This window comes from Rhinatrema bivittatum, chromosome 8 (genome assembly GCF_901001135.1).
Source record: "Rhinatrema bivittatum chromosome 8, aRhiBiv1.1, whole genome shotgun sequence".
In the NCBI taxonomy this organism is placed as follows: Eukaryota; Metazoa; Chordata; class Amphibia; order Gymnophiona; family Rhinatrematidae; genus Rhinatrema; species Rhinatrema bivittatum.
The window spans coordinates 6,186,855-6,213,806 of NC_042622.1; the positions used below are offsets into that span (position 1 = coordinate 6,186,855).

At 52.2% G+C, this 26,952-nt stretch overlaps 1 protein-coding gene across 1 annotated transcript in view; it reads left to right on the plus strand.

Annotated features, from left to right (window-relative positions):
• RTEL1 (regulator of telomere elongation helicase 1) overlaps positions 1–26,952 on the plus strand; it is a 267,031-nt gene that overhangs the window by 52,927 nt on the left and 187,152 nt on the right. Inside the window, 2 exon segments of the mRNA XM_029611145.1 lie at positions 8,852–8,933; positions 20,971–21,103. Coding sequence (XP_029467005.1) covers positions 8,852–8,933; positions 20,971–21,103 — 215 coding nt within the window.

A 26,952-nucleotide genomic window follows, 5' to 3' on the forward strand; every position in this document is an offset into this window, starting at 1 on the left:
CAGCGGGTGCAATACTGAGCGCGGCGGTGAAGGTATTCCCCTCTCCCCCCGCAGCCGGAGACCGCCCGGTACGAGACCGGGAAGTGCCAAGACACAAGGTAAGGTAGAAATCTTTATTTAAGTCTCCGGTCTCCGAGGCTCGGTGAGCCGCACAGATCGCCATCTGGCGTCTGTTCCATCAGGTTGAGCAGCCCCGTCCAGGCTAGGCCCCGATCCGGTGCTAGGGTCCTTCCACATGGAGACCCTCCAGGGGGGGTCGCCATCTTGCCCGCGTGGTCATCAGCGCCATTTCCCCCCCTTGGTCGCCATTTTGTCCGCACAACTGAGCCGGGCACATAGTGGCAAGCCGGGCGCACAAATAAACCTGTGCGCACAGCGGCGCGGGCATCTCCCTAAGCGCAGGCCTGCATACACATCTCCGGCATCTTGCACGCACAGAGTCGGCGCACCCAAAGCGCACAAATAAGCCTCCCGGTGTGCACACATATGCACATAGACAAGTTTTGAACAACTCCACGCTCACAAATCATGGCACCGCCTGCCAAGAAAGAAAAGGGACAAGCCCTCTGCCCAGCCTGCCACCTGAGAGCTGCGCAACACGAAATGGCCTCTGCCCTGTGCCTACAGTGCGAAGAGGCTCTGGGGAAACCGAGGCAAGGCCCCCCTCTGCCAGTAGAGGAATCCAGCTCCACCAATACATCGGACCTCTCTATCCCCGGCTCGGGCCCTCCTCAGATGGGCTCCTCAGGGAACACCTCTGGATTCAATATGGACCCAGGGACCTTTTCTTCAAAGGGCTGCAGACCTTCGTCCAGGCACAATTGGTGCCACCTGTGACACAGCCATAGTCTCCGCCAGAAGAGCAAAACCTTCCAGGCCCCTCGACCTCCTTGAGACGTGCCTCCTCCAGACAAAAGCCTCCCCTTTCGGGGTCATAGACACCTCGGAGGAAGAGCTGGACTCTCTGGAGGAAGGGGAAATCCCTCCAGGGATGGAACCATACCGAACCATGACAGACACAACAAGAGGGGAGCCGGCTCAGGTTCAGGCCCCAGCCGCACCCCACAATGAGAATCAACAGACCCATCCACAGGAAGAAGCCATAGGGGGCAGGCTTGCCCTATTCTACCAAAAATGGGTCGAGATAACGTCAGACAAATGGGTCCTAACCATCATTCGAGAGGGATACTACCTGGACTTCCACAGTATCGCCCCAGTCAAATCTGTAAAATCACCATGCCACGCCCCCTCCAAGAGGACAGCGGTGGAAACCACACTGACAACACTACTTGCCCTAAGGGTGATAGCACCGGTGCCCACGCACCAACAAAATACTGGGCACTATTCCATCTATTTTATCATCCCCAAGAAAGAGGGAATGTTTCGGCCCATCCTGGACCTCAAATCTGTCAATCGCTACTTGAGGGTACCACACTTCCACATGGAAACCCTATGCTCGGTCATAAGGGCAGCCAGGAGAATTTCTGACCTCTCTGGATCTGTCAGAAGCCTATCTCCACATCCCGGTCCATCACGAACATCAGCGCTTTCTGTGCTTCGCGATTCTGGACCATCACTACCAGTTCCGGGCGCTACCCTTCGGACTAGCTACTGCCCCTCGACATTCACCAAGATCATGGTTGTGGTGGCGGCGACACTGAGGAAAGAAGGAATCCTCGTACATCCATATCTGTACGATTGGCTGATCAGGGCAAAATCTCCAGAGGAAAGTCACCAGGTGGCCACCAGAGTCAAGAATCTACTGCAGAATCTCGGGTGGGTCATCAACACAACCAAGAGCTGCCTGCAGCCCTCCCAGTCACTAGATTACCTGGGAGTGTGGTTCGATACCAATCAAGACAAGGTCGTCCTTCCCCTTACAGGGAGAAGGAAACTGATGGACCAGTTGCGAAACCTGTTGACCTGTTTTCGCCCCAAGGTTTGGGACTACCTCCAAGTCCTCGGCCTCATGATATCAACACTAGAAGTCGGCCCATGGGCAAGGGCCCACTTGTGACCACTACAACGTTCCCTACTGTCGCGATGGAACCAGATGTCCCAGAACTACTCCGATCTCCTCCAGCTACCGGCAGAGGTGCGGACCCAGCTCCAATGGTGGCTACAAGAAGACATTCTGAGCAAGGGAGTAAGGCTATCCCCACCGACCTGGGTCTTGCTCACCACGGATGCGAGCCTACGAGGGTGGGGAGCCTACTGCCAGGAACTGACGGCCCAGGAGCAATGGACAAGGAAGAGTCGGGATGGAACATCAACCGACTGGAAGCCTGGGCAGTCAGACTAGCCTGCCTTTGATTCAGTCACAGACTCCAGGGTGAATCGGTCAGTCATGTCGGACAACGCCACAACAGTTGCCTACATCAACCGCCAGGGAGGAACCAACAGGTGTCCCTGGAAATAGACCCCCTAATGGCATGGGCGGAAGCAAACCTGCAAGGGATCTCAGCCGCCCACATAGTGGGAAAAGACAACGTCACTGTGGATTACCTCAGCAGAGCGAGTCTAGACCCAGGGGAATGGATGCTGTCGACCACAGCCTTCTAGTTGATAGTAAACCGCTGGGGAACACCAGCCATGGACCTTCTAGCAACCCGGTCCAACGCTCAAGTTCCCAAGTTCTTCAGCCGCAGACAAGAACCGCAATCCCAAGGAATTGACGCCCTCGTCCAGACCTGGCCATAGGAAGACCTGCTGTATGCCTTTCCCCCATGGCCACTACTGGGCAGGATCATCCGCAAGATAGAACACCATAGGGGGCTAGTATTTCTAGTGGCCCCAGACTGGCCAAGAAGGCAATGGTACGCAGACATGCGAATCCTCTGTGTCTACCCCCACACAGGGACCTGCTCCAGCAATGACCGATCCTCCACGAAGACCCAACTCTATTCTCCCTTACAGTCTGGCCATTGAGAGGACTCGCCTGAAGAAGAGCGGATACTCGGGGGCAGTGATCGACACCTTGATCTGAGCACGCAAGTTCTCCACATCTCTAACTTACATACGAATATGGAGAATATTCGAAACCTGGTGTGAGGACCGCAACATCCTTCCATGGGCAGTCAAAATCCCCATGATCCTGGAATTTCTGCAGGACGGCTTGAAGAACGGGTTGTCTCTCAACTCCATCAGGGTTCAGGTGGCTGCGCGGGTCTGCTTCAGAGCCAAAGTGGACGGCATCAGTCTATCATCCCATCCAGATGTTTCCCGTTTCCTGAGAGGGGTCAAGCAAATCTGACCACCCTTAAAGTGGCCAGTGCCCCTATGGAATCTGTCTAGTACTAGACTTCCTGGCGGGAGCTTCCTTCAGACCTACACACAGTCTGTCTTTATGGCTCCTGACCTTGAAGACTGCATTCCTGGTGGCAATATGTTCAGCCAGTCGCATCTCCGAACTTCAAGCACTATCCTGTCAGGAACCGTTCCTTAGATTCACACTGGGATCCATACAGCTCCGCACTGGCCCCTCCTTCCTTCCAAAGGTGGTTTCTCAGTTCCATCTAAATCAAACCATCTCGCTGCCATCTCCAGACAACCATAAGGACTCTGAAGACTCACGCCTTCTACGCCACCTTAACGTCAGCAGACTCCTAGTCCGATACCTGGAAAGATCGGAATCCTTACGAAAGATGGACCATCTATTCGTCCTTCACAGCGGGAATAAACAAGGGGAAGCGGCCTCGTGGACAACCATAGCCCGCTGGATCAAAGAAGTAATCAAGGCGGCCTATGTAGAGGCAGGCAAGCCTCCACCTCTACAAGTCAAGGCCCATTCCACAAGGGCCCGGGCAGTGTCCTGGGCAGAAACCAAGATGCTGTCACCCGCCGAGATCTGTCGGACGGCGACGTGGTCCTCCATCCACACCTTCTCCAAGTTCTACTGCCTGGATGTTCAGGCCAGGGAGGATAAGCATTCGCCAGGGCAATACTAAGTGGGTCACGGGCAGCCTCCCACCTGGTTCAGGAGTAGCTTTTGTACATCCCATTGGTCCTGAGTCCATCTGCTACACGCTAGGAAATGGAGAACCTACTTACCTGATAATTTTGTTTTCCTTAGTGTAGACAGATGGACTCAGCATCCTGCCCACGGCTGCCCCAAAATCCGGAAATTTCGGGTGACAATCCCCGAGAGCAAGACAAGCACGGGTAAGCCAGACTTTACTCCTAGTTAAGACACCCATAGTTGCCAAGTGTCGACGTTTCTCGGTTGAATGCACTGGTGGTCTCCAGTTGGAAATCAGTTCAACCAGTCCAAGTTAATCAAATTAGCCAAATTAATCAAGTTATTCAAATACACATGTATCCACAATTGCTTTTCGAGGAGAATACTGAAGAGCAGTGCTTCCTGCATGGGTATATGTAGGCTGACGTCAGATTGAAATCTGACTCTGTCTCCCAACTGCTATCAGGAGTACACTATACGTCGCATGCATGTGACTCTGGAGGGGAGCGGCTTCCGACATGCCGACTGCTATGTGGATCGGGCTTTAACGTGCTACATTCACGTGCCACACCCTCACACTGCAGGCGACACACTAACGTGTTGCGACACACAGTTTGGAAAGCTCTGTCCTAACCCATTCCTCTCCCCCGCAACTCCAAAAGGAACCATTAATAAATGGGCTCTCTAACTAGAGAGCAGGAGACTGTACTGTGTGTCATCCGGTGCCATCCCCCGAGGTAACACGAATTAAACCTTGGATAAGGCAAAGCTCAAAAACCAAAACAAGTCATCTTGAAATAGAAAAATCTCTATAGTTAGTCAGTGCAGCAGCCCTGCCGCTGAGAACGTAATCAGGGCATAACGAGGTTTCACTTAACAGGTTGTATCTGATTCCTCATGCAGACCATCCACAAAGCTCTTGGCATCTGGCACTGAATCGAAAACATATAACGCACCATCGCACCATATCTTCAGCTTAGCTGGGAACTGCAAAGCAAATTTAACTTGTTCAGTGGCCAGACGAGCACATACAGGCCCAAATTCTTTCCGTTTCGTGACCCTTGTATGAAAAATCCTGAAACATTTTAATAGGACTATTTTGGTATTGCAGAGTGTGATAAGCTTGCCAAATGAATTGCTTATGTTGAAAATTAAGAAAGCGGGCAATCGCAATTTGCAGCCTCTGATCGCCAGTTTTTTTAGGGCTTAGCCTGTGCGCCCGCTCAATAATCAGCGGCGTTAACTGGTCAGCTAATCCCAGCGCCTTCGGAAGCCAATCGGCAAGAAGCTTGGCTAGCTTATGATCTTCAAGGGATTCTGAGAAACTGATAAATCACAAATTGTTCTGGCGGGAGCGATTCTCAGGTTCGTCTATTATTTCCTCGTGAGCCATGACCACCTTTTCCAAGGATTGTAAATTCCGTGCCGTAGCCAAGGTTTCGTCTTCAACGACAGTCATGCGGCCTTCTAGGGTGTCCACCCGCGGGCTGAACTCAGCGATCACTGATTTAAGGTCAGCAAATTGATCGGCTATCATGTTAAGATGCCCAGCAACTGCCGCTTTCACTGCCTCTGTAATAGCCCTCACAGCTGACTCGTTGATAGTGCACTGAATCATATCGTCGGCAGACACTTTCTCCTCACCCGCCTTCAGTTTGTCTTTTTCCCTTACCGGCCTTGCAGGCATTCCTGAGGGAGACTTCTGCATATAGCAGTCGATGCTCATATGCGCTGGCAGAATTAGAAGAAATTGCTCAGAGATATTCACTATTGCCTTCAATATTAGTGAAAAACGGGGGATGGCACCAGGATCCAGCAGCAATACATCTGCTCTGGATCAATACATCACGTGACTCCAACGATGCTTTTTAATACCAGGAATCTGTTCTGGGACCAATGCTTTTTAATATTTTTATAAATGAACTGGATATAGGAACAATGAGTGAAGTGATCAAATTTGCAGATGACTCAAAATTATGTAAAGTTCTTAAATCACAAGAGGATTGTGAGAAATTGCAAGAGGAACTTACAAAACTGGGAGATTGGGCATGCAAATGGCAGTTTACACTTAAAATGGACAAGTGCAAAGTGATACACCTAGGGAAGAGCAATCTAAATTATAGTTACACAATACAAGGTTCCACATTAGGCATTTTCACTCACGACAAAGATTTAGGCATCATCATGGATATGTTGAAATCCTCTGCTCAGGTGCAGCAGCAGCCAAGAAAGCAAACAGAATGTTGGGAATTATTAGGAAGGGAATGGTTAATAGAATGGAAAATGTCATAATGCCTCTGTATCGCTCCATGGTGAGACTGCACCTTGAATACTGTGTACAATTCTGGTCGCCGCATCTCAAAAAAGATATAATTGCGATGATAAAGGGGACGGAACAGCTCCCCTATGAGGAAAGACTAAAGAGGTTAGGACTTTTCAGCTTGGAGAAGAGATGATAGAATTTCAACCACAGCCATGGGCTAGCTACAGGCATCGGGCTTAAGAGAAGACCTGCATGAAAAATTCACCCAGTTTTGAAAGGGTGAATGCAAATGGGTTGTTTACCCTTTCAAAAAAGTACCAAGACTAGGGGACATGCAGTAAAGTTAATGGGAAATACATTTAAATAAATAGGAGAAAACATTTTTGTACTCAACAAATAATAGAATTCTGGAATTTGTTGCCAGAAAATGTGGTGAAAGCTATTTGTGTAGCTGTTTAAAAAAGGGTTTGGATAGGTTTCTGGAGGAAAAGTCCTTTAACCATTATTAAGGTGGCCTTTGGGAAATCCCTGGGATAAGCAGCTTGGAATCTCTGCCCCGTGGGATCCTGCCAGGTACCTGTGACCTGGATTGGCCTCTGTTGGAACCAGGATGCTGGGCTTGCTCTGACCCAGTATGACAAGTCTTATGTTCTTAGGATAGATATGGAGCGCAGTGGTGAGTGAAGGGTTGAGTGATCAGACAAAAGGAGGGGGAAGTTGGTGTTGGGTGACTATGGAAATATATTTGTGCATCTACCCAAAGTGGCAGATTGGTCATCTGCTATGTTACTGTGAGTTCCCAAATCACTTGGGAAGCTCCTGTACAGCATCTTTGGATAAAATATGTATCTCCAATAAAAGGTACCTCAGTTTGCAATGAAGCTCCTTGCAGGAATATCAGGAAATAAACTTTTGCAGGGAAGCAGCAAGGAATAGCAGGGAGCACAGAGCTGGATATGGCACAGCTTCTGCTTAATCCTTCCTGAACAGCCTAAGACTTTTCAATGCTAAAACAGTTCTCACTGCATCTCAGACAGGTGCAGAAAAGGCTGAAATCTTTCAGCACTCAGCTAATGCACCTCACGCCTGCCCTGCAATATCTCCTGCTTTTCCAGTACTGAGACCCTCACACACAGCTCTGCCCCGCAGCACCTCCTGCTATTCCAGTACTGAGACCCTCACGCACAGCTCTGCCCTGCAGCACCTCCTGCTATTCCAGTACTGAGACCCTCACGCACAGCTCTGCCCTGCAGCACCTCCTGCTATTCCAGTACTGAGACCCTCACCCACAGCTCTGCCCTGCACCCCCTGCTATTCCAGTACTGAGACCCTCACACACAGCTCTGCCCTGCAGCACCTCCTGCTGTTCCAGTACTGAGACCCTCACGCACAGCTCTGCCCTGCAGCACCTCCTGCTATTCCAGTACTGAGACCCTCATGCACAGCTCTGCCCTGCAGCACCTCCTGCTATTCCAGTACTGAGACCCTCACACACAGCTCTGCCCTGCAGCACCCTCTGCTATTCCAGTACTGAGAGCCTCACACACAGCTCTGCCCTGCTGCACCTCCTGCTATTCCTGTACTGAGACCCTCACGCACAGCTCTGCCCTGCAGCACCTCCTGCTATTCCAGTACTGAGAGCCTCACGCACAGCTCTGCCCTGCAGCACCTCCTGCTATTCCAGTACTGAGACCCTCACGCACAGCTCTGCCCTGCAGCACCTCCTGCTATTCCAGTACTGAGACCCTCACACACAGCTCTGCCCTGCAGCACCTCCTGCTATTCCAGTACTGAGACCCTCACACACAGCTCTGCCCTGCAGCATCTCCTGCTATTCCAGTACTGAGACCCTCACACACAGCTCTGCCCTGCAGCACTCCCTGCTATTCCAGTACTGAGACCCTCACACACAGTTCTGCCCTGCAGCACTCCCTGCTATTCCAGTACTGAGACCCTCACACACAGCTCTGCCCTGCAGAATCTCCTGATATTCCAGTACTGAGACCCTCACACACAGCTCTGCCCTGCAGCACCTCCTGCTATTCCAGTACTGAGACCCTCACACACAGCTCTGCCCTGCAGCACTCCCTGCTATTCCAGTACTGAGACCCTCACACACAGCTCTGCCCTGCAGCACTCCCTGCTATTCCAGTACTGAGACCCTCACACACAGCTCTGCCCTGTAGCACCTCCTGCTATTCCAATACTGAGACCCTCACACACAGCTCTGCCCTGCAGCACCTCCTGCTATTCCAGTACTGAGACCCTCACACACAGCTCTGCCCTGCAGCGTCTCCTGCTATTCCAGTACTGAGACCCTCATGCACAGCTCTGCCCTGTAGCACCTCCTGCTACTTACTGAAATCCTGAGCCTATAGAACACAATTGCAATTAATTTTTGTTATGCGTACCTAAGAATTTGAGTTGATTCTTAACGCTAAGTTAGAGGGATGAATATTTCTGTCCTAAGTTTGAATTGAGACGAATGTTACCCTGGCATTGGGTGATACGTCCCTGGATCCTCTTCTGGTTCCCCTTCTGCTTGTCAGATGTTCTGCGGGGCACTGCCGCAGCTCTTTCCTTTTCTCTGCTGTCTCTGAACAATTCCCTCCACTCCCTGACATTTCCAGGTGCACATTCACCAGGATACCAGCCAACAGAGAAAGAAGCCGAAGGTTGATTTGTGGAGTTCTGCAGTTACAAAGAAAGCAGGTGATGTACAAGGGAGAGGAGTAGGGAGGAGGAATAGCCTAGTGGTTAGAGCAGGGGGCTATGAACCAGGAGACCAGGGTTCGAGTCCTGCTGTCGCTCCTTGTGACCTTGGGCAACTCACTTTACCCTCCATTGCCTCAGGTACAAACTTAGATTGTGAGCCCTCTGGGGATTGGGAAATACCAACAGTACCTGAATGCAAACCAATGTGATATCTCAGATCAAATGTCAGTATATAAAAAAAATTATAAATAGAATAAATAAACATGTCACAAGCATAGATTCATGCTTCCTTCCAATGTTCACACACACTATCACAGAACCTCACTATCCTGCACAGCCATGCCCTGACGCTCCAGGTCTAAGCTTACAATTAAAGCAAGACGTATTCCCTGTACGTACCAGGATCAGTCCAGGACACCTGGGTTGTGACTCCGCACCAGTAGGTGGAGACAGAGCAAAACTTGTGGGCGGAGCCATATATGCCCCTGTGCCAGTCACAGCCCCTCAGTCTTACTCTGTCTCCAGTAGGTGGTGCAGGTCTAGTCACAGCCTCTGAGTGCCCTGAGGCCTGATAGTTGGTTAGTCAGGGTCATTGCGGTTTTATTGGTTTCGGTTTATTGGGTTTTGGTTATTTAAAAAAAAACAAAAAACAAAAAACCAAAGAAAAGGATTTCTAGAGAAGAAACAAGAGGAAGCTGTCCGTCCTGCCTCCCAGGGGGGTGGGAAGGTTCTGAGGGGACCATCCCCCCCTGGTTGAGGCCGCTGCTGAGGGTCGAGGACCCGGCCTACCACTGGCAGCAGCGTGGGGGTGACACCGGGGAGCCCGGTTCACTCACCCCCAACAGAAGCAAGAGATCCAGGACTCCGGACAGCGGCAGGTTTGCGTCTAAAAAAAAAAAAAAAAAATTTGTACTTTTATTTTCTGGTGCGGCTTTCCGTTTTCTTCGCCGGTGGGGGAGTTTTCTCGGCTCGGCGAGGGGCGGGGAGTGTTTTCGGCGTTAGGACTTGATTATTTAAGTTCTGTCTTAGTGCGCCGTCCGTTCCGCCGCGTCCACATGGAGGCTGAGGGGAACGGTTTGCCGTGCTTGCGGCTCGGCGCGCGCGGCTCCCACAGGAGGGGATCTGCTCCGCTTGCGTCCCGGGCGGAAGGGACCGTCCGGGGCAGACAGGAGGGGGCCGATCCCGGTCGGCGCAGTCGCGCGTTTTCGCCGCTTCGTTCATGCCGGCTGACCCCTTCCCGCTCTGCGCGGGAGCGGCGGCCATCTTGGGGTCAGCTCGCGAACTTGGGCGCGAACTGGCAGGGAATCCCGGCATGCCTCCCGCGTTGTCTCCTCAGCGAAGGCCTTCGGGGGGGGGTCCCCCGGGGGGGGGGCTGAGTCCTCGGATGAGGCTCCCGTGGATGGGAAGTCCTCGTTTCGGGGTCCTCGTGTTTTCTCGGACGTTTTCGCGCTAGCGCACGATACTCATGTACGGGCTGCAGGCGCATAGACGCATGGCCACCCTAAGGGGGATGGCCCACGGTAGAAGGAACCCTGGTCCTCGTTTTCGGCCGTTTTCGCGCTCCTACTACGCAAGGTGCTCCAGTACAAAGGCTGCATGCGCACGGAGAACCATGGCCACCCTAAGGGGGATGGCCCACGGCAGAAGAAATCCCGGGAGGGCCCAGTTTTCTCCCCGGCTCCAGCCACGGGAAAGTGATCACCGAGAAGGGTCCCGCAGGATACGGAGTCTGAGTCCACCTCACAGGATGAGGTGGATCCACCCGGAGAGCCCCTGGGGGGGGCCAATGGAGCGTCCGGGGACAGTTCTGCCCTGACTGGTCCGGGCGAACCATCACAAACCGGTGATGGGGAGGACCCTAAGGTGGTTCGGCTGTACGCAGAGATGAACTGTCCCCGCTTATCCCGGCTATCCTCGACGACCTAGGGGTAGATGCCCCACCGACAGTTTCGCGCCCTGGAGCGAACATGGACCCAGTCCTGCTGGGGCTCACTGGCCCAGCGGTGGCCTTCACATTCCATTTCTCGGCGGCAGACATATTGTTTCAGGAATGAGATACTCCGGAGCTGGGTCTGAAGGGGACCAAGGCACTGGACTAGATTATCCACTGCCAGAGGACACACTGGAACTTCTATGGCTTCCGGTTTCCAAAGGTGGATTCGGCGGTGTCGGCAGTACCAAAGAGGTCCATCTTCAAAGTTTTCAGTTGACAGATCCGAGCTGTCTTCTGTAGTATCTATGCCATGCGGGCTAGTTTGCGCTGGGCCCATGTTCTACAGGCGACTGCAGGTCGTTCGGGCCACGAGGCCACGCAGGCGGATCGACTGGAGGCTGCCATCGATTATAGTGCGGATGCTCTCTATCATCTACTGCGTACTTTGGCTAGTTCCATGGTCACTGCTGTTTCGGCTCTCCAATTGCTTTGGCTTCGCATCTGGGCAGCGGATGGACCCTACAAGGCTCACCTTGGGCACTGCTTTCAGGGGAAAGCTGTGATTGGTGAGAACCGGGTTTTTCAAACTTCCAGAAGACAGGTCCAGAACTCGGTCCTCCTAATCTGGCGAGAGATCTCGTCCCCAGAGGTCCTCTGGGCCTTCTTATTGCCCGACGTCTTCACTAGCCGCTTCGCGGCCGGAGTCCTTCCGGGGGAAGCGTTACGGCAGTCAGGGAGGAACCCCGTCAGGCACAGTGCCCAAGCCCTCGCAAGAGATTCTGCTGGTCCATTCCTTAAGGCAGCCACAGCCCTTCGTTTCAAACGTAGGGGCGAGACTGATTTTGTTTTTTCTCGAGGAATGGCCACAATAACGTCCGACCAGTGGGTCCTCAACGTATTAATGAGCAGTTTCGAATTAGATTTTGCACGAACTCCACCGGACCAATTCCTGATGTCGCCCTGCAATTGTCCAAGGAAAACGGTGGCGGTGCACCGCACCCTCCAGCGCCTAGAGGCCTTAGGAGCAGTCCTCCTCGTACCTCCCAATTGGCAAGACACAGGCCGTTATTCCTTTTACTTCATCATCCCGAAGAAGGAAGGCGCGTCCCGGCCCATCTAGGTCCTCAAGGGGATAAACGAATGGCAACGACCCTCGGACTTCGCCCGAATTCAGCCAGTCATCCAAGTAGGGGTGTACTAGGACCCCTTCCAGGCGCAGTTGTGCCGCCACGACCACCATTCCCTTCATAAACGGGCAAGGAGTCGTGGCGAGTCCGAAGGCATGAACCCGGAATTGGTTGGCCCTGCCTAAGATGCACAATCTGAGGATCCGCTGGAATCTGAGGATCCGCTGGAGAAACGGTGGGATGCCGAACATGGAGGTACGCCTCTGTGAGATCCAAGGAGGCCAGGAATTCGCCTGGACGCACCGAGGCAATCCCTGACCGAATCGTTTCCATCTTAAAGGGTGGAAAGTGCAGGCAGCGTGCACGCAAGCTTCAGTCTGCAGTGCGTCGAGTCCGCTGCCGCTGGTGTGCGATTGTCTGACAGTTCTGGAGTCTATGGCGTCCACCCTGGCGTTGGTTCCTTGGGCTTTTCCTCATCTACGACCAGAAGACTTTCACCTACCGCTTCCGCTCAAGGCCCAGGCGAGGGCTAGTCTTCACTGGTGGCTCGAGGTGGACCATCTCGCTTGTGGTATAGCCCTGCTGGTTCCCGACCAGTCAGTGGTGACGATGTATGCCATTCTCTCTGATTGGGCAGCGGTCGGCTTAAGCAAGTCAGTGCAGGGCCGGTGGTTCCCCGTCCAGTCACAGTAGTCCATCAACCGTCTGGATACCAGAGCGATACGCCTGGTTCTGCAGGCCTTTTCTCCCTGTGGTCCGGGGGACGGCGGTCCGCGTGTTGTCGGACAAGGCGACAGCGGTATCGTACATCAATCGCCAAGGGGGGACAAGGAGTCTATTAGGGGCGGGGGAGGCGCAACGGCTGATGAGCTGGATAGAGCGCCATCTCGGTCCCATCGCAGCGTCCCGCATTGCCGGGGTCGACTTTGATCAACCGGACTTCCTCAGCCGACACCATCTAGATCCCGGGGAATGGGAATTGGCGGACGATGTGCTTCCGCTTCGTTTACGAAAAGTGGGGGGCTGCCCCACATGGATCTGATGGCCACATGGAACAACGCGAAAGCTTCGCTTTTCTACAGTCGACGTCGAGAAGGAGAGCAGTAGGCGTCGATGCGCTGGTACTTCCTTGGCCGACGGATATGCTCCTGTACGTGTTTTTCCCCCGTGGTCGACGATAGGCACGATTCTGCGACGCATAGAATTGCACCCGTTCAAGGTGATCATGGGGCGCCGGAGTGGCCACGTCGTCCGTGTTTTGCAGGTCTCATCCCGTTGTCGGTGACGTCTCCCATTCATCTCCAGGGGTCCGCGGGGCTCCTACGTCAGGGCCCCGTCTGTCTGGAGGATGCGGATCATTTCTGTCTAGCGGCATGGTTTTGCGTGGAATCGCCTGCGGAGAAAACAGCTTACTCAGATGCAGTGATATCCACGTTGCTATGGTCTAGGAAGCGGTCTACGTCTCTGGCTTTTGTCCAGGTCTGGCCGGTTTTTGAGGATTGGTGCGTGCAGCGGGGGGTGGCTCCCTCGCAGATATTCTACCGTTGCTTCAAGTCGGTCTGGCCAAGGGCTTGGCGTGCAGTTCGCTTGCGGCCCAGGTGGCGGCGCTTGGCTGTTTGCGGGGTAAGGTCCGGGAACTCTCTCTGGCTCTTCCTCCGGATATCTCCCGTCTTCTTCGGGGGCTTAACGTCTCCGTTTTCCGTTGCGTTCCCCTTGTCTGGCTTGGACCCTCAACTACGGTTTGGCTCGGCTCCGTTTTGAGTTTTTAAAGCGGGCACCTCAATGGACCTTCTTTGAAGGCGGTGTTTTTTTGCTCGGCGTACCTCGGAGTTGCGGGCGCTGACCTAGGGGGAACCGTTCTTGCGGATTTCCGATTCCGGAGTATTCTTGCGCACGGTCCCGTCTTCCTTCCCGGACTGGTGTCGTCTTCTCACGTGAATCAGTCAGTGGAGTTACCGGCGTTTCGGGTCGGGGAGTCCACTGATCCCCAGTTCAGGGAACTGCGGAAACTGGATGTGCGGAGGTCTTTTCTTCCTTATTTGGAGGTTACTAATCCGTTCCGGTTAGCCGCCCATCTGTTCGTTTTTATTCTCGGAGCCAAAGAAAGGGGCAGTTGCGTCCCGCCCGACGGTCGCGCGTTGGCTTAAGGGAGACATTGGCTCCGCGTGCTTGATAACGGGTAAGCCGCCTCCAGTGGGTCTTCGGGCTCATTGCGACTCGTTCCCGGGCCGCGTCCTGGGCGGAAGCTCAGGTATCGCCTCAAGAGTTTGGCAGGGCGGCTACCTGGCAGTCGATGCATACCTTTATCAGGCAGTACCGGTTGGATGTCCGGACTCCCGATTTCGGGGGATTTGGTGAGGGGCTACTCCGAGCGGGCCTCTCTGCTTCCCACCCTAGGTAAGTTTTGCTCTGGTACATCCCAGGTGTCCTGGACTGATCCTGGTACGTACAGGGAAAGGAAAATTAGTTTCTTACCTGATAATTTTCGTTCCTGTAGTACCAAGGATCAGTCCAGGATCCCGCCCGCAGGGCTTCGCTACAGTAACGGAGAGCCCGCTCATCATCATCATCATTATCCTTAGTCCTGTTGATCGCTTGTTTGGCTCCCGGTTGGGGAGGCCGGTTAGGAGTTTGGTGCTAAGTTTTGGGTTGGAAGTGGATTCTCTAGCCAGTTTTGTTGCATTGCTACTTTGACATTACGTATGACTGAGGGGCTGTGACTGGCACAGGGGCATATATGGCTCCGCCCACAAGTTTTGCTCTGTCTCCACCTACTGGTGCGGAGTCACAACCCAGGTGTCCTGGACTGATCCTTGGTACTACAGGAACGAAAATTATCAGGTAAGAAACTAATTTTCCTTTAATCTTGAGTTTTGTCTTTGTTCTGGGAAGCAGTTGCGCTCATGCACTGTAAGCAGGATTTCAGTAGAAGGTTCTGGATTTCATATTCTCTCGCCTCCTAGTGTACAGTGAGATAGTGATTGGAGCGTTCCTTCATACTCCCTTATGTTACAACAGGAATAATCACTAGGCCATTCCTCTTTACCCCATAGTGTTACAATGGGATCAGCGACTGAACTCTTCTTCCTTCCCCCTAGTGTTACAATGAGATCAGCGAGCGGGCCTTTCCCCCTTACCTCCTAGTGTTACAATGAGATCAGTGAGCGGGCCTTTCCCCCTTACCTCCTAGTGTTACAGTGAGATCAGTGAGCGGGCCTTTCCCCCTTACCTCCTAGTGTTACAATGAGATCAGTGAGTGGGCCTTTCCCCCTTACCTCCTAGTGTTACAATGAGATCAGTGAGTGGGCCTTTCCCCCTTACCTCCTAGTGTTACAGTGAGATCAGTGAGTGGGCCTTTCCCCCTTACCTCCTAGTGTTACAGTGAGATCAGTGAGCGGGCCTTTCCCCCTTACCTCCTAGTGTTACAGTGAGATCAGCGAGCGGGCCTTTCCCCCTTCCCTCCTAGTGTTACAGTGAGATCAGCGAGCGGGCCTTTCCCCCTTACCTCCTAGTGTTACAGTGAGATCAGCGAGCGGGCCTTTCCCCCTTACCTCCTAGTGTTACAATGAGATCAGTGAGCGGGCCTTTCCCCCTTACCTCCTAGTGTTACAATGAGATCAGTGAGTGGGGCCTTTCCCCCTTACCTCCTAGTGTTACAGTGAGATCAGTGAGTGGGCCTTTCCCCCTTACCTCCTAGTGTTACAGTGAGATCAGCGAGCGGGCCTTTCCCCCTTACCTCCTAGTGTTACAGTGAGATCAGCGAGTGGGCATCAGTGAGTGGGGCCTTTCCCCCTTACCTCCTAGTGTTACAATGAGATCAGTGAGTGGGGCCTTTCCCCCTTACCTCCTAGTGTTACAGTGAGATCAGTGAGTGGGCCTTTCCCCCTTACCTCCTAGTGTTACAGTGAGATCAGCGAGTGGGCCTTTCCCCCTTACCTCCTAGTGTTACAATGAGATCAGTGAGCGGGCCTTTCCCCCTTACCTCCTAGTGTTACAATGAGATCAGTGAGTGGGCCTTTCCCCCTTACCTCCTAGTGTTACAATGAGATCAGTGAGTGGGCCTTTCCCCCTTACCTCCTAGTGTTACAGTGAGATCAGCGAGCGGGCCTTTCCCCCTTACCTCCTAGTGTTACAGTGAGATCAGTGAGTGGGCCTTTCCCCCTTACCTCCTAGTGTTACAATGAGATCAGTGAGCGGGCCTTTCCCCCTTACCTCCTAGTGTTACAGTGAGATCAGTGAGTGGGCCTTTCCCCCTTACCTCCTAGTGTTACAGTGAGATCAGCGAGTGGGCCTTTCCCCCTTACCTCCTAGTGTTACAATGAGATCAGCGAGCGGGCCTTTCCCCCTTACCTCCTAGTGTTACAGTGAGATCAGTGAGTGGGCCTTTCCCCCTTACCTCCTAGTGTTACAATGAGATCAGTGAGCGGGCCTTTCCCCCTAACCTCCTAGTGTTACAATGAGATCAGTGAGTGGGCCTTTCCCCCTTACCTCCTAGTGTTACAGTGAGATCAGTGAGTGGGCCTTTCCCCCTTACCTCCTAGTGTTACAATGAGATCAGTGAGTGGGCCTTTCCCCCTTACCTCCTAGTGTTACAATGAGATCAGTGAGTGGGCCTTTCCCCCTTACCTCCTAGTGTTACAGTGAGATCTGTATCTGGGCACTTCCCCCTTACCTCCTAGTGTTACAGTGAGATCAGTGAGTGGGCCTTTCCCCCTTACCTCCTAGTGTTACAGTGAGATCAGCGAGCGGGCCTTTCCCCCTTACCTCCTAGTGTTACAGTGAGATCAGCGAGCGGGCCTTTCCCCCTTCCCTCCTAGTGTTACAGTGAGATCAGCGAGCGGGCCTTTCCCCCTTACCTCCTAGTGTTACAGTGAGATCAGTGAGTGGGCCTTTCCCCCTTACCTCCTAGTGTTACAGTGAGATCAGTGAGTGGGCCTTTCCCCCTTACCTCCTAGTGTTACAATGAGATCTGTATCTGGGCACTTCCCCCTTACCTCCTAGTGTTACAGTGAGATCAGTGAGTGGGCCTTTCCCCCTTACCTCCTAGTGTTACAGTGAGATCAGTGAGTGGGCCTTTCCCCCTTACCTCCTAGTGTTACAATGAGATCAGCGAGCGGGCCTTTCCCCCTTACCTCCTAGTGTTACAGTGAGATCAGTGAGCGGGCCTTTCCCCCTTACCTCCTAATGTTACAGTGAGATCAGCGAGCGGGCCTTTCCCCCTTACCTCCTAGTGTTACAATGAGATCTGTATCTGGGCACTTCCCCCTTACCTCCTAGTGTTACAGTGAGATCAGTGAGTGGGCCTTTCCCCCTTACCTCCTAGTGTTACAATGAGATCAGCGAGCGGGCCTTTCCCCCTTACCTCCTAGTGTTACAGTGAGATCAGTGAGCGGGCCTTTCCCCCTTACCTCCTAATGTTACAGTGAGATCAGCGAGCGGGCCTTTCCCCCTTACCTCCTAGTGTTACAGTGAGATCAGCGAGCGGGCCTTTCCCCCTTACCTCCTAGTGTTACAATGAGATCAGTGAGTGGGCCTTTCCCCCTTACCTCCTAGTGTTACAGTGAGATCAGCGAGCGGGCCTTTCCCCCTTACCTCCTAATGTTACAGTGAGATCAGCGAGCGGGCCTTTCCCCCTTACCTCCTAGTGTTACAGTGAGATCAGCGAGCGGGCCTTTCCCCCTTACCTCCTAGTGTTACAATGAGATCAGTGAGTGGGCCTTTCCCCCTTACCTCCTAGTGTTACAGTGAGATCAGTGAGTGGGCCTTTCCCCCTTACCTCCTATTGTTACAGTGAGATCAGTGAGAGGGCCTTTCCCCCTTACCTCCTAGTGTTACAATGAGATCAGCGAGTGGGCCTTTCCCCCTTACCTCCTAGTGTTACAGTGAGATCAGTGAGTGGGCCTTTCCCCCTTACCTCCTAGTGTTACAATGAGATCAGCGAGCGGGCCTTTCCCCCTTACCTCCTAGTGTTACAATGAGATCAGTGAGTGGGCCTTTCCCCCTTCCCTCCTAGTGTTACAGTGAGATCAGTGAGTGGGCCTTTCCCCCTTACCTCCTAGTGTTACAGTGAGATCAGTGAGCGGGCCTTTCCCCCTTACCTCCTAGTGTTACAATGAGATCAGCGAGCGGGCCTTTCCCCCTTACCTCCTAGTGTTACAATGAGATCAGCGAGCGGGCCTTTCCCCCTTACCTCCTAGTGTTACAATGAGATCAGCGAGCGGGCCTTTCCCCCTTACCTCCTAGTGTTACAATGAGATCAGTGAGTGGGCCTTTCTCCCTTACCTCCTAGTGTTACAATGAGATCAGTGAGTGGGCCTTTCCCCCTTCCCTCCTAGTGTTACAGTGAGATCAGTGAGTGGGCCTTTCCCCCTTCCCTCCTAGTGTTACAATGAGATCAGCGAGCGGGCCTTTCCCCCTTCCCTCCTAGTGTTACAATGAGATCAGCGAGCGGGCCTTTCCCCCCTTACCTCCTAGTGTTACAATGAGATTAGCGAGCGGGCCTTTCTCCCTTACCTCCTAGTGTTACAATGAGATCAGTGAGTGGGCCTTTCCCCCTTCCCTCCTAGTGTTACAGTGAGATCAGTGAGTGGGCCTTTCCCCCTTACCTCCTAGTGTTACAGTGAGATCAGCGAGCGGGCCTTTCCCCCTTACCTCCTAGTGTTACAATGAGATCAGTGAGTGGGCCTTTCTCCCTTACCTCCTAGTGTTACAATGAGATCAGTGAGTGGGCCTTTCCCCCTTCCCTCCTAGTGTTACAGTGAGATCAGTGAGCGGGCCTTTCCCCCTTACCTCCTAGTGTTACAGTGAGATCAGTGAGCGGGCCTTTCCCCCTTACCTCCTAGTGTTACAATGAGATCAGTGAGTGGGCCTTTCCCCCTTCCCTCCTAGTGTTACAGTGAGATCAGTGAGTGGGCCTTTCCCCCTTACCTCCTAGTGTTACAATGAGATCAGTGAGTGGGCCTTTCCCCCTTACCTCCTAGTGTTAAAATGAGATCAGCGAGCGGGCCTTTCCCCCTTACCTCCTAGTGTTACAATGAGATCAGCGAGCGGGCCTTTCCCCCTTACCTCCTAGTGTTACAATGAGATCAGCGAGCGGGCCTTTCCCCCTTCCCTCCTAGTGTTACAATGAGATCAGCGAGTGGGTCTTTCCCCCTTACCTCCTAGTGTTACAGTGAGATCAGTGAGCGGGCCTTTCCCCCTTACCTCCTAGTGTTACAATGAGATCAGTGAGTGGGCCTTTCCCCCTTACCTCCTAGTGTTACAATGAGATCAGTGAGTGGGCACTTCCCCCTTACCTCCTAGTGTTACAGTGAGATCAGGGAGTGGGCCTTTCCCCCTTACCTCCTAGTGTTACAGTGAGATCAGCGAGCGGGCCTTTCCCCCTTACCTCCTAGTGTTACAGTGAGATCAGCGAGCGGGCCTTTCCCCCTTCCCTCCTAGTGTTACAGTGAGATCAGCGAGCGGGCCTTTCCCCCTTACCTCCTAGTGTTACAAGTGAGATCAGTGAGTGGGCCTTTCCCCCTTACCTCCTAGTGTTACAGTGAGATCAGTGAGTGGGCCTTTCCCCCTTACCTCCTAGTGTTACAGTGAGATCAGTGAGTGGGCCTTTCCCCCTTACCTCCTAGTGTTAAAGTGAGATCAGTGAGCGGGCCTTTCCCCCTTACCTCCTAGTGTTAAAGTGAGATCAGTGAGCGGGCCTTTCCCCCTTCCCTCCTAGTGTTACAGTGAGATCAGCTGAGTGGGCCTTTCCCCCTTACCTCCTAGTGTTACAATGAGATCAGTGAGCGGGCCTTTCCCCCTTACCTCCTAGTGTTAAAATGAGATCAGCGAGCGGGCCTTTCCCCCTTACCTCCTAGTGTTACAATGAGATCAGCGAGCGGGCCTTTCCCCCTTACCTCCTAGTGTTACAATGAGATCAGCGAGCGGGCCTTTCCCCCTTCCCTCCTAGTGTTACAATGAGATCAGCGAGCGGGCCTTTCCCCCTTACCTCCTAGTGTTACAATGAGATCAGCGAGCGGGCCTTTCCCCCTTCCCTCCTAGTGTTACAATGAGATCAGCGAGTGGGCCTTTCCCCCTTCCCTCCTAGTGTTACAGTGAGATCAGTGAGTGGGCCTTTCCCCCTTACCTCCTAGTGTTACAGTGAGATCAGTGAGCGGGCCTTTCCCCCTTACCTCCTAGTGTTACAATGAGATCAGTGAGCGGGCCTTTCCCCCTTACCTCATAGTGTTACAGTGAGATCAGTGAGCGGGCCTTTCCCCCTTACCTCCTAGTGTTACAATGAGATCAGCGAGCGGGCCTTTCCCCCTTACCTCCTAGTGTTACAATGAGATCAGCGAGTGGGTCTTTCCCCCTTACCTCCTAGTGTTACAGTGAGATCAGTGAGCGGGCCTTTCCCCCTTACCTCCTAGTGTTACAATGAGATCAGTGAGTGGGCACTTCCCCCTTACCTCCTAGTGTTACAGTGAGATCAGGGAGTGGGCCTTTCCCCCTTACCTCCTAGTGTTACAATGAGATCAGCGAGCGGGCCTTTCCCCCTTACCTCCTAGTGTTACAGTGAGATCAGCGAGCGGGCCTTTCCCCCTTCCCTCCTAGTGTTACAGTGAGATCAGCGAGCGGGCCTTTCCCCCTTACCTCCTAGTGTTACAATGAGATCAGTGAGTGGGGCCTTTCCCCCTTACCTCCTAGTGTTACAATGAGATCAGTGAGTGGGCCTTTCCCCCTTACCTCCTAGTGTTACAGTGAGATCAGTGAGCGGGCCTTTCCCCCTTACCTCCTAGTGTTACAGGCAGATCAGTGGCTGGAGTGTTGGTGTGTTGATGTTTTTGGTGTGGGATGAGATTAGAGGCTGAGGTTTAGGCGGGATTGGGATGAGGGCTTGGCTGTGGGGTTGGGTTAGGATTATTGTGATGTGGCTCTTCTCTCCTCTCACTTGGTTATTGGCACAGTCTGAGAATGATGTTTTGTTTCTGTGCAGGGAAGACTTTGAGTTACTGGTGTTTCAGCCCTGGATACAGTATGCAGGAGCTGGTACGTCAGGGGGTTCGCACCATCATTCTTACCAGTGGTACCCTCTCTCCACTTTCATCCTTTGCCATGGAGATGCAAATGTAAGTTTCCAGTCAGCCTGTGTGAGGACTCCAGCTCCTCTCTTAGTGAGCTGTGATTCAGGGTCCTGTTTCTGTCAGGAACAGTATGTCAGTATGTGAGGACGTCTTGTTTTCTGTAATAGCACGTTGGTGTGTGGGGATTGTTGTCTGTCAGGGACAGTATGTCAGTATGTGAGGATGTCTTGTTTTCTGTAATAGCACGTTGGTGTGTGGGGATTGTTGTCTGTCAGGGACAGTATGTCAGTATGTGAGGACGTCTTGTTTTCTGTAATAGCACGTTGGTGTGTGGGGATTGTTGTCTGTCAGGGAGAGTATGTCAGTATGTGAGGACGTCTTGTTTTCTGTAATAGCACGTTGGTGTGTGGGGATTGTTGTCTGTCAGGGACAGTATGTCAGTATGTGAGGACGTCTTGTTTTCTGTAATAGCACGTTGGTGTGTGGGGATTGTTGTCTGTCAGGGACAGTATGTCAGTATGTGAGGACGTCTTGTTTTCTGTAATAGCACGTTGGTGTGTGGGGATTGTTGTCTGTCAGGGACAGTATGTCAGTATGTGAGGACGTCTTGTTTTCTGTAATAGCACGTTGGTGTGTGGGGATTGTTGTCTGTCAGGGACAGTATGTCAGTATGTGAGGACGTCTTGTTTTCTGTAATAGCACGTTGGTGTGTGGGGATTGTTGTCTGTCAGGGACAGTATGTCAGTATGTGAGGACGTCTTGTTTTCTGTAATAGCACGTTGGTGTGTGGGGATTGTTGTCTGTCAGAGAAGAACCTATGCTCCTCTTCATCCAGGCAAGCCAGGCCACACCATTGGGTTGTGCACTCCAAACAGTAGATGGAGACTTAGAACAAAGACTCGCTGACGTCACCCTCATATAGCGCTGCTCGGACACTAGCCAGCCAGTTCTGCTCCGTCCCCAGCAGGTGCTGAATATACGTCCGCTCTTGTGGATCTTGGCTGCATGGATTGAACAGGCCGGATTGACCTCCTGTGGTGAAAGCAGTAGCTCCCTCCCTCAGTCGAGTGTCATGAGAACCAATATCAGGAGAGAAGAAAAACTAAAAAAGGAAAGGAGTGAGGTGAAGGCTGCAGTGCTCGCCCTGCTCCGGGCAGCAGAAGAGATCGGTAGAGTAAGGAGGTCTTGGCTTCAGCCCTGCTGCATTGTCCTCTTCTCTGTCTGGTCCTGCTTTCTTCCCTCTAGTCTCTCCCTGCCTTTCTTTCTTATTTGGCTGGGTTTGTCTATGGAAAGTTTACTGAAAATAAAAAAGCCTGCACCTCAATCTGTGCTGGCAGCGAATGCCGGCCCAATCTTTTGCAAGCCGGGAAGGAGACAGCTGCGATCACAGCCGCTCGATTCAGGAGGGCTCTGGGGCTAATTTTAGAACCGGCAAAGCCACATGCGGCAGGAACTGCTAAGGCGCATGGTGGGACACGTTGGCTCGGCTTTTAGAGGAAGAGAGAGAGAGTTTCATGGCATCGGGGGAGCAGCATCTGCTCAGTTTGCCATATGAGGGTCTTTAATCCCAGGGGGTCTCATAGTGTGTGTCTAGGTTGTGGCAGTGACTCCTATCAGAGCGGCTGAGGAGTCTTCCCCGCCCTCTCTCCTGCCGATTCCCTCGGGAGTGGGCTCCGAGAGCATTTTCCTTACTCCGGGGATGGATCTTTCTGCCATTTTGTGGGTGGGATTTTTTAAGAGTCTCCAGGCCTTCTGTCGGGGCAGGGAGCTCCCTGGGAAGAGGCTAGGGATCTCCTGCTTCAGAAGTCTCCCTCCTTAGGACCTAGAAAGCATTCCAGGGAGTTCTTGTCCCCTTCCAGGAGGAAGAAGAGAAGGAGGCAGACAGAGGGAAAAGGGGAGGACAGGGATCCTTCAGGAGACTCAGATGGGGAGTCTGAATTTTTTTTTTGGGGGTGGGGGGGGGGGAGATTCCCCCAGATATTGAGCCTCATAGAACTATGTTGTGGCTTTTTCTCAGGGACGATATGTCCGGTTTAATTTTACAGGCCTTGAAAGCCCTTGGGTGGTGTTATTGATCTCCTTCTGGAAGGGGGAGGAGTTAGCAATCTGTTATAGATCTCCTCCTGAAAGGGAGGAGTTAACAATCTGTTATGGAGCTCCTCCAGGAGAGGGAGGAGTTAGTAATCTGTTATCAATCCGCTGCTAGGAGTTCGCGATCTGTTATAAGTCCGCTAGGGAGTTGGCAACAAGATATGGATCACTCTGCCAAAGGAGAGTTTTAGAAACATAGGCTCTCGTGGAGCGAGTTCTGGTTCCTATCTGCAATCTAAAATAGTAGTGCACCAGATTTAGGTATGCGATAGCTTCTGAAATAGAAGAGAGTTGAGAGAGGTTTTAGGAACATGGGCCCTCGTGGAGTGAGTACCGGTTCCTATTTGCAATCTGCAATAATGACTTACGATCTCCGTACCTGCAATAACGTCTTAGACAGAAGGGAGTCTTCGGAGATTAGAAACATAGGCCCTCATGGAGCGAGTACCGGTTCCTATCTATAATAGAACTCAGTGTTCACGTCTGTGATCGCTTCCAGGTAGTAAGGAGTCTTCTGAGCATTCAGGGATGTAGGCCCTCGAGGAGCGAGTACCGGATCCCGTCTTAGCAATCTGAAATCAAGAAGAGAAAACGGGACCCCCGAGGAGCGGGTACCCCTTGGTAAGTTTGTGGAGGCAGAGCAGCGGAGAAAGAATTCCCCATGCAAGTAGTCTTGGACAGCCGAAGCTAGTCCAACAGAGTCCTTGCTAACTCCATTTGTAGTTGCAAGCAAAGACCTTTTAAGTTGGAAGCGGATGACGTCATTACAGGGGGACGCCCCCGAGGTTCGCGCCCTTGCTGGTATAGACTCTGGAGCGCGCGCGCCTTCACGTCATCAGGAACATGGCAGATCCGCAGCGTCAGGCCAGCCCGGAGATTCCAGGAAGTACGGCGAGGAGAAACCGTAGCAGCATCTGTCAGTCAGACCCGAAAAGAGTCGCCACTAAGGTAGAGAGGGTGGAGCGAGGGCGAGAACAGGCACGAACGCAACAGGTGTGAGGAGATCTTACCAGCAGCAACCAAAGATCCGAAGTGGAACCTGTAATGATCAACTTGCGCAAGGCATCCTGGATATTTCCTCTGCACGAAGCTGTCCAGGAGCTGATAGATTTGGAATGGCGCGCACCTGAGGCTAATTTTAAACAAGGTCGCTCCTTAGCAAGATTGTATCCCATTCTAGTGGAAGGAGGTTCAGCTTTAAAAGACTCTTAAGATCGGAAGATTGTGGCTCTTTTGAAGCAGGCCATGAATCTCCAAATCTCCATTTTCTGTTGTATGGTGGCCAGGGCTAGGTTCCAGTTAGCCCAGGAAGCTCTGGGAGAAAATGGCCCATGCCGGGAGTTGCCTTCCTAGCAGATGCTGGCTATGATTTAGCATGCACGGTGGCTTAAGGGGTAGCGTAGGTGATTGTAGCCCATAGGCTCCTGTGGCTTCGGAACTGGTCTGCTGATACTATTTCAGAATCGAACCTTACAAAGTTACTTTTAAGGGGTGCTTCTTGTTGGAGAGGAGTTAGAGAAGATGATGGATCAATGGGGAGAGTTGAAATGTCCTTGGTTACTGGAGGATAAAAACTCAACTTCCTGGTTTTCTCGAGCCAAGGGGCGATTTTGGAGTTCTCAGCGTTTTCAGTCCTCCAGAGGTTCGAGCAGTCAAAGATCTCGGACATTTTGGATATCTCAATCCTTTCGACTAAGGAAGCCAGGCAAAGATTGTGCCTCCGTCTCCAGAACCCTGCATTCCTCCCAGTGAAGTTTTGGGACTTCATCCTCCGGTGCCGGAGATAGGTGGTTGTCTGTCTTCATTTTATTAGAGGTGGACCCACATCACTTCTGATCAGTGGGTTTTGGAAGTGGTGACGACTGATTCGCTTTGGAACTTATCCATCCTCTCTCAGATGCTTTTATGGTTTTCCCCCTGCAACTCTAGTAAAGTCAGCGGTCCAGGTCACGCTGTAACTGCTGCCCTAAAGGCAGGGGTTCCAGTTACAAAGGATCAGGAGGGCACAGGACATTATTCCATTTACTTCGTGGTTCCCAAGAAAGAGGATTCGTTTTGACCTATTCTGGATCTCAAGGTGGTCAGTTGGGCCCTCTAGGTTACCCATTTTTGGATGGAGACATTAAGATCAGTGATCGTGGCAGTGAAGAAAAGAGAATTTCTTACTTCTCTGGACCTATTGGAAGCTTACCGTTATATTCCATTTCGTAAGCAGCATCAGTGATATCTGCACTTTGCAGTGTAAGGTTAGTCCTACCAGTTCCATGTGTTACCCTTCGGTTTGGCCACGGCACCCAGGACTTTTTCAAGGTGATGGTAGTCGTGGCCGCATTTCTCAGAAAGGAGGGCATTATGGTTTATCCGTACTTGCATGATTGGCTAATCAGAGCTAAGTCATTGGAAGAGATCCAAGTAGTGACAACCAGGGTGGTTCAGTTATTGCAGCACGTGGGGTGAATAGTGAACTTAGCCAACAGCAACCTGCAACCATCTCAGGTCCTGGAGTATCTGGGCATCTGGTTCAACATGGCGCAAGGCAAGGTGTTTCTCCCGAAGTCTCACATTCAGAAGATCTGGGGTCAGGTCCAGGCCCTGCGTGCGGTGATCTCCCCATCAGCCTGATCATATCATCAGATATTGGGATCTATGGCCACGACAATAGAGGTTGTACCTTGGACACGTGCTCATATGCGTCCTCTGCAGCGGTCTCGCCTTTCTTGATGGAATCTCCAGTCTCAGGAGTATAATGTGATGCTGGCCTTGCCGCCAGAGGTGATGCAGAAGCTTCTCTGGTAGTTAAGGGAGCATCTAGAAAAAGGTATGGATTTAGAGACTTCCGACTGGTTGGTGGTCACCATGGATGCGAATCTCCAGGGCTGGGGAGCACACTGTCAGGAGTTGGCACAAGGGCAGTGGACTCTTGAAGAGACGACTTGGTCCATCAATCGACTGGAGGCATGGACGATTCAACTAGCTTTCCTTCAGTTCGCGGACCAGTTAGAAGGAAAGGCGGCACGAGTTATGACAGATAACGCAACTGCGGTAGTGTACATAAATCACCAAGGAGGAACTCAAAGTCAACAAGTCTCTCTAGAAATGGATATCCTTCTGCGTGGGTGAACTTCATTTACATGCACTGTCAACCTGGAGTAGATAATGTGCAGGCGTATTATATCAGTCATCACGAGTTGGATCAAAGAGAATGGGAACTGGTTCCTGAAGTGTTTTGTCTTATCGTGGACTACTGGGGGTGTCCCTTTCTGGATCTAATAGTGACTTGCAAGAATACAAAATTGGAGACATTTTACAGTCTAACAAGGGATATTCAAGGTCTCAGAGTGGATGTCCTAGTTCAGGCATGGCCGCAAGAGAAGATATTCTATGCGTTTCCGCTATGGCTCATGATCGGCTGTTTGTTGCAGAAGATAGCACGACATCCAGGTGTGGTGCTTCTGGTGGTCCCAGATTGGCTGCGCAGGCCATGGTATGCAGATCTGCGTCGTCTTCTGATAGGGAATCCTTAGCAACTCCCTCTTTGGGGGTTGTTATGTCTTAACGTTTGGCCATGAGAGGTCTAGGCTCTTAAAGCGAGGTTACTCAGGGGCAGTGATGGAAACGTTTTTGAGAGTGTGCATGTTTTCCACCTCCTTGGCATAGATTTACGTTTGGGTGTTTTAAGCATTGGTGTCAGAATCGCGCTTCTTTGCTTGCTTTGGCACCTGTTCCCTTAATCTTGGAATTTTATAAGAAGGTCTGAGTAAGGGATTAGCCTTGAACACACTGAAGGTGCAGGTGGCTGCTAT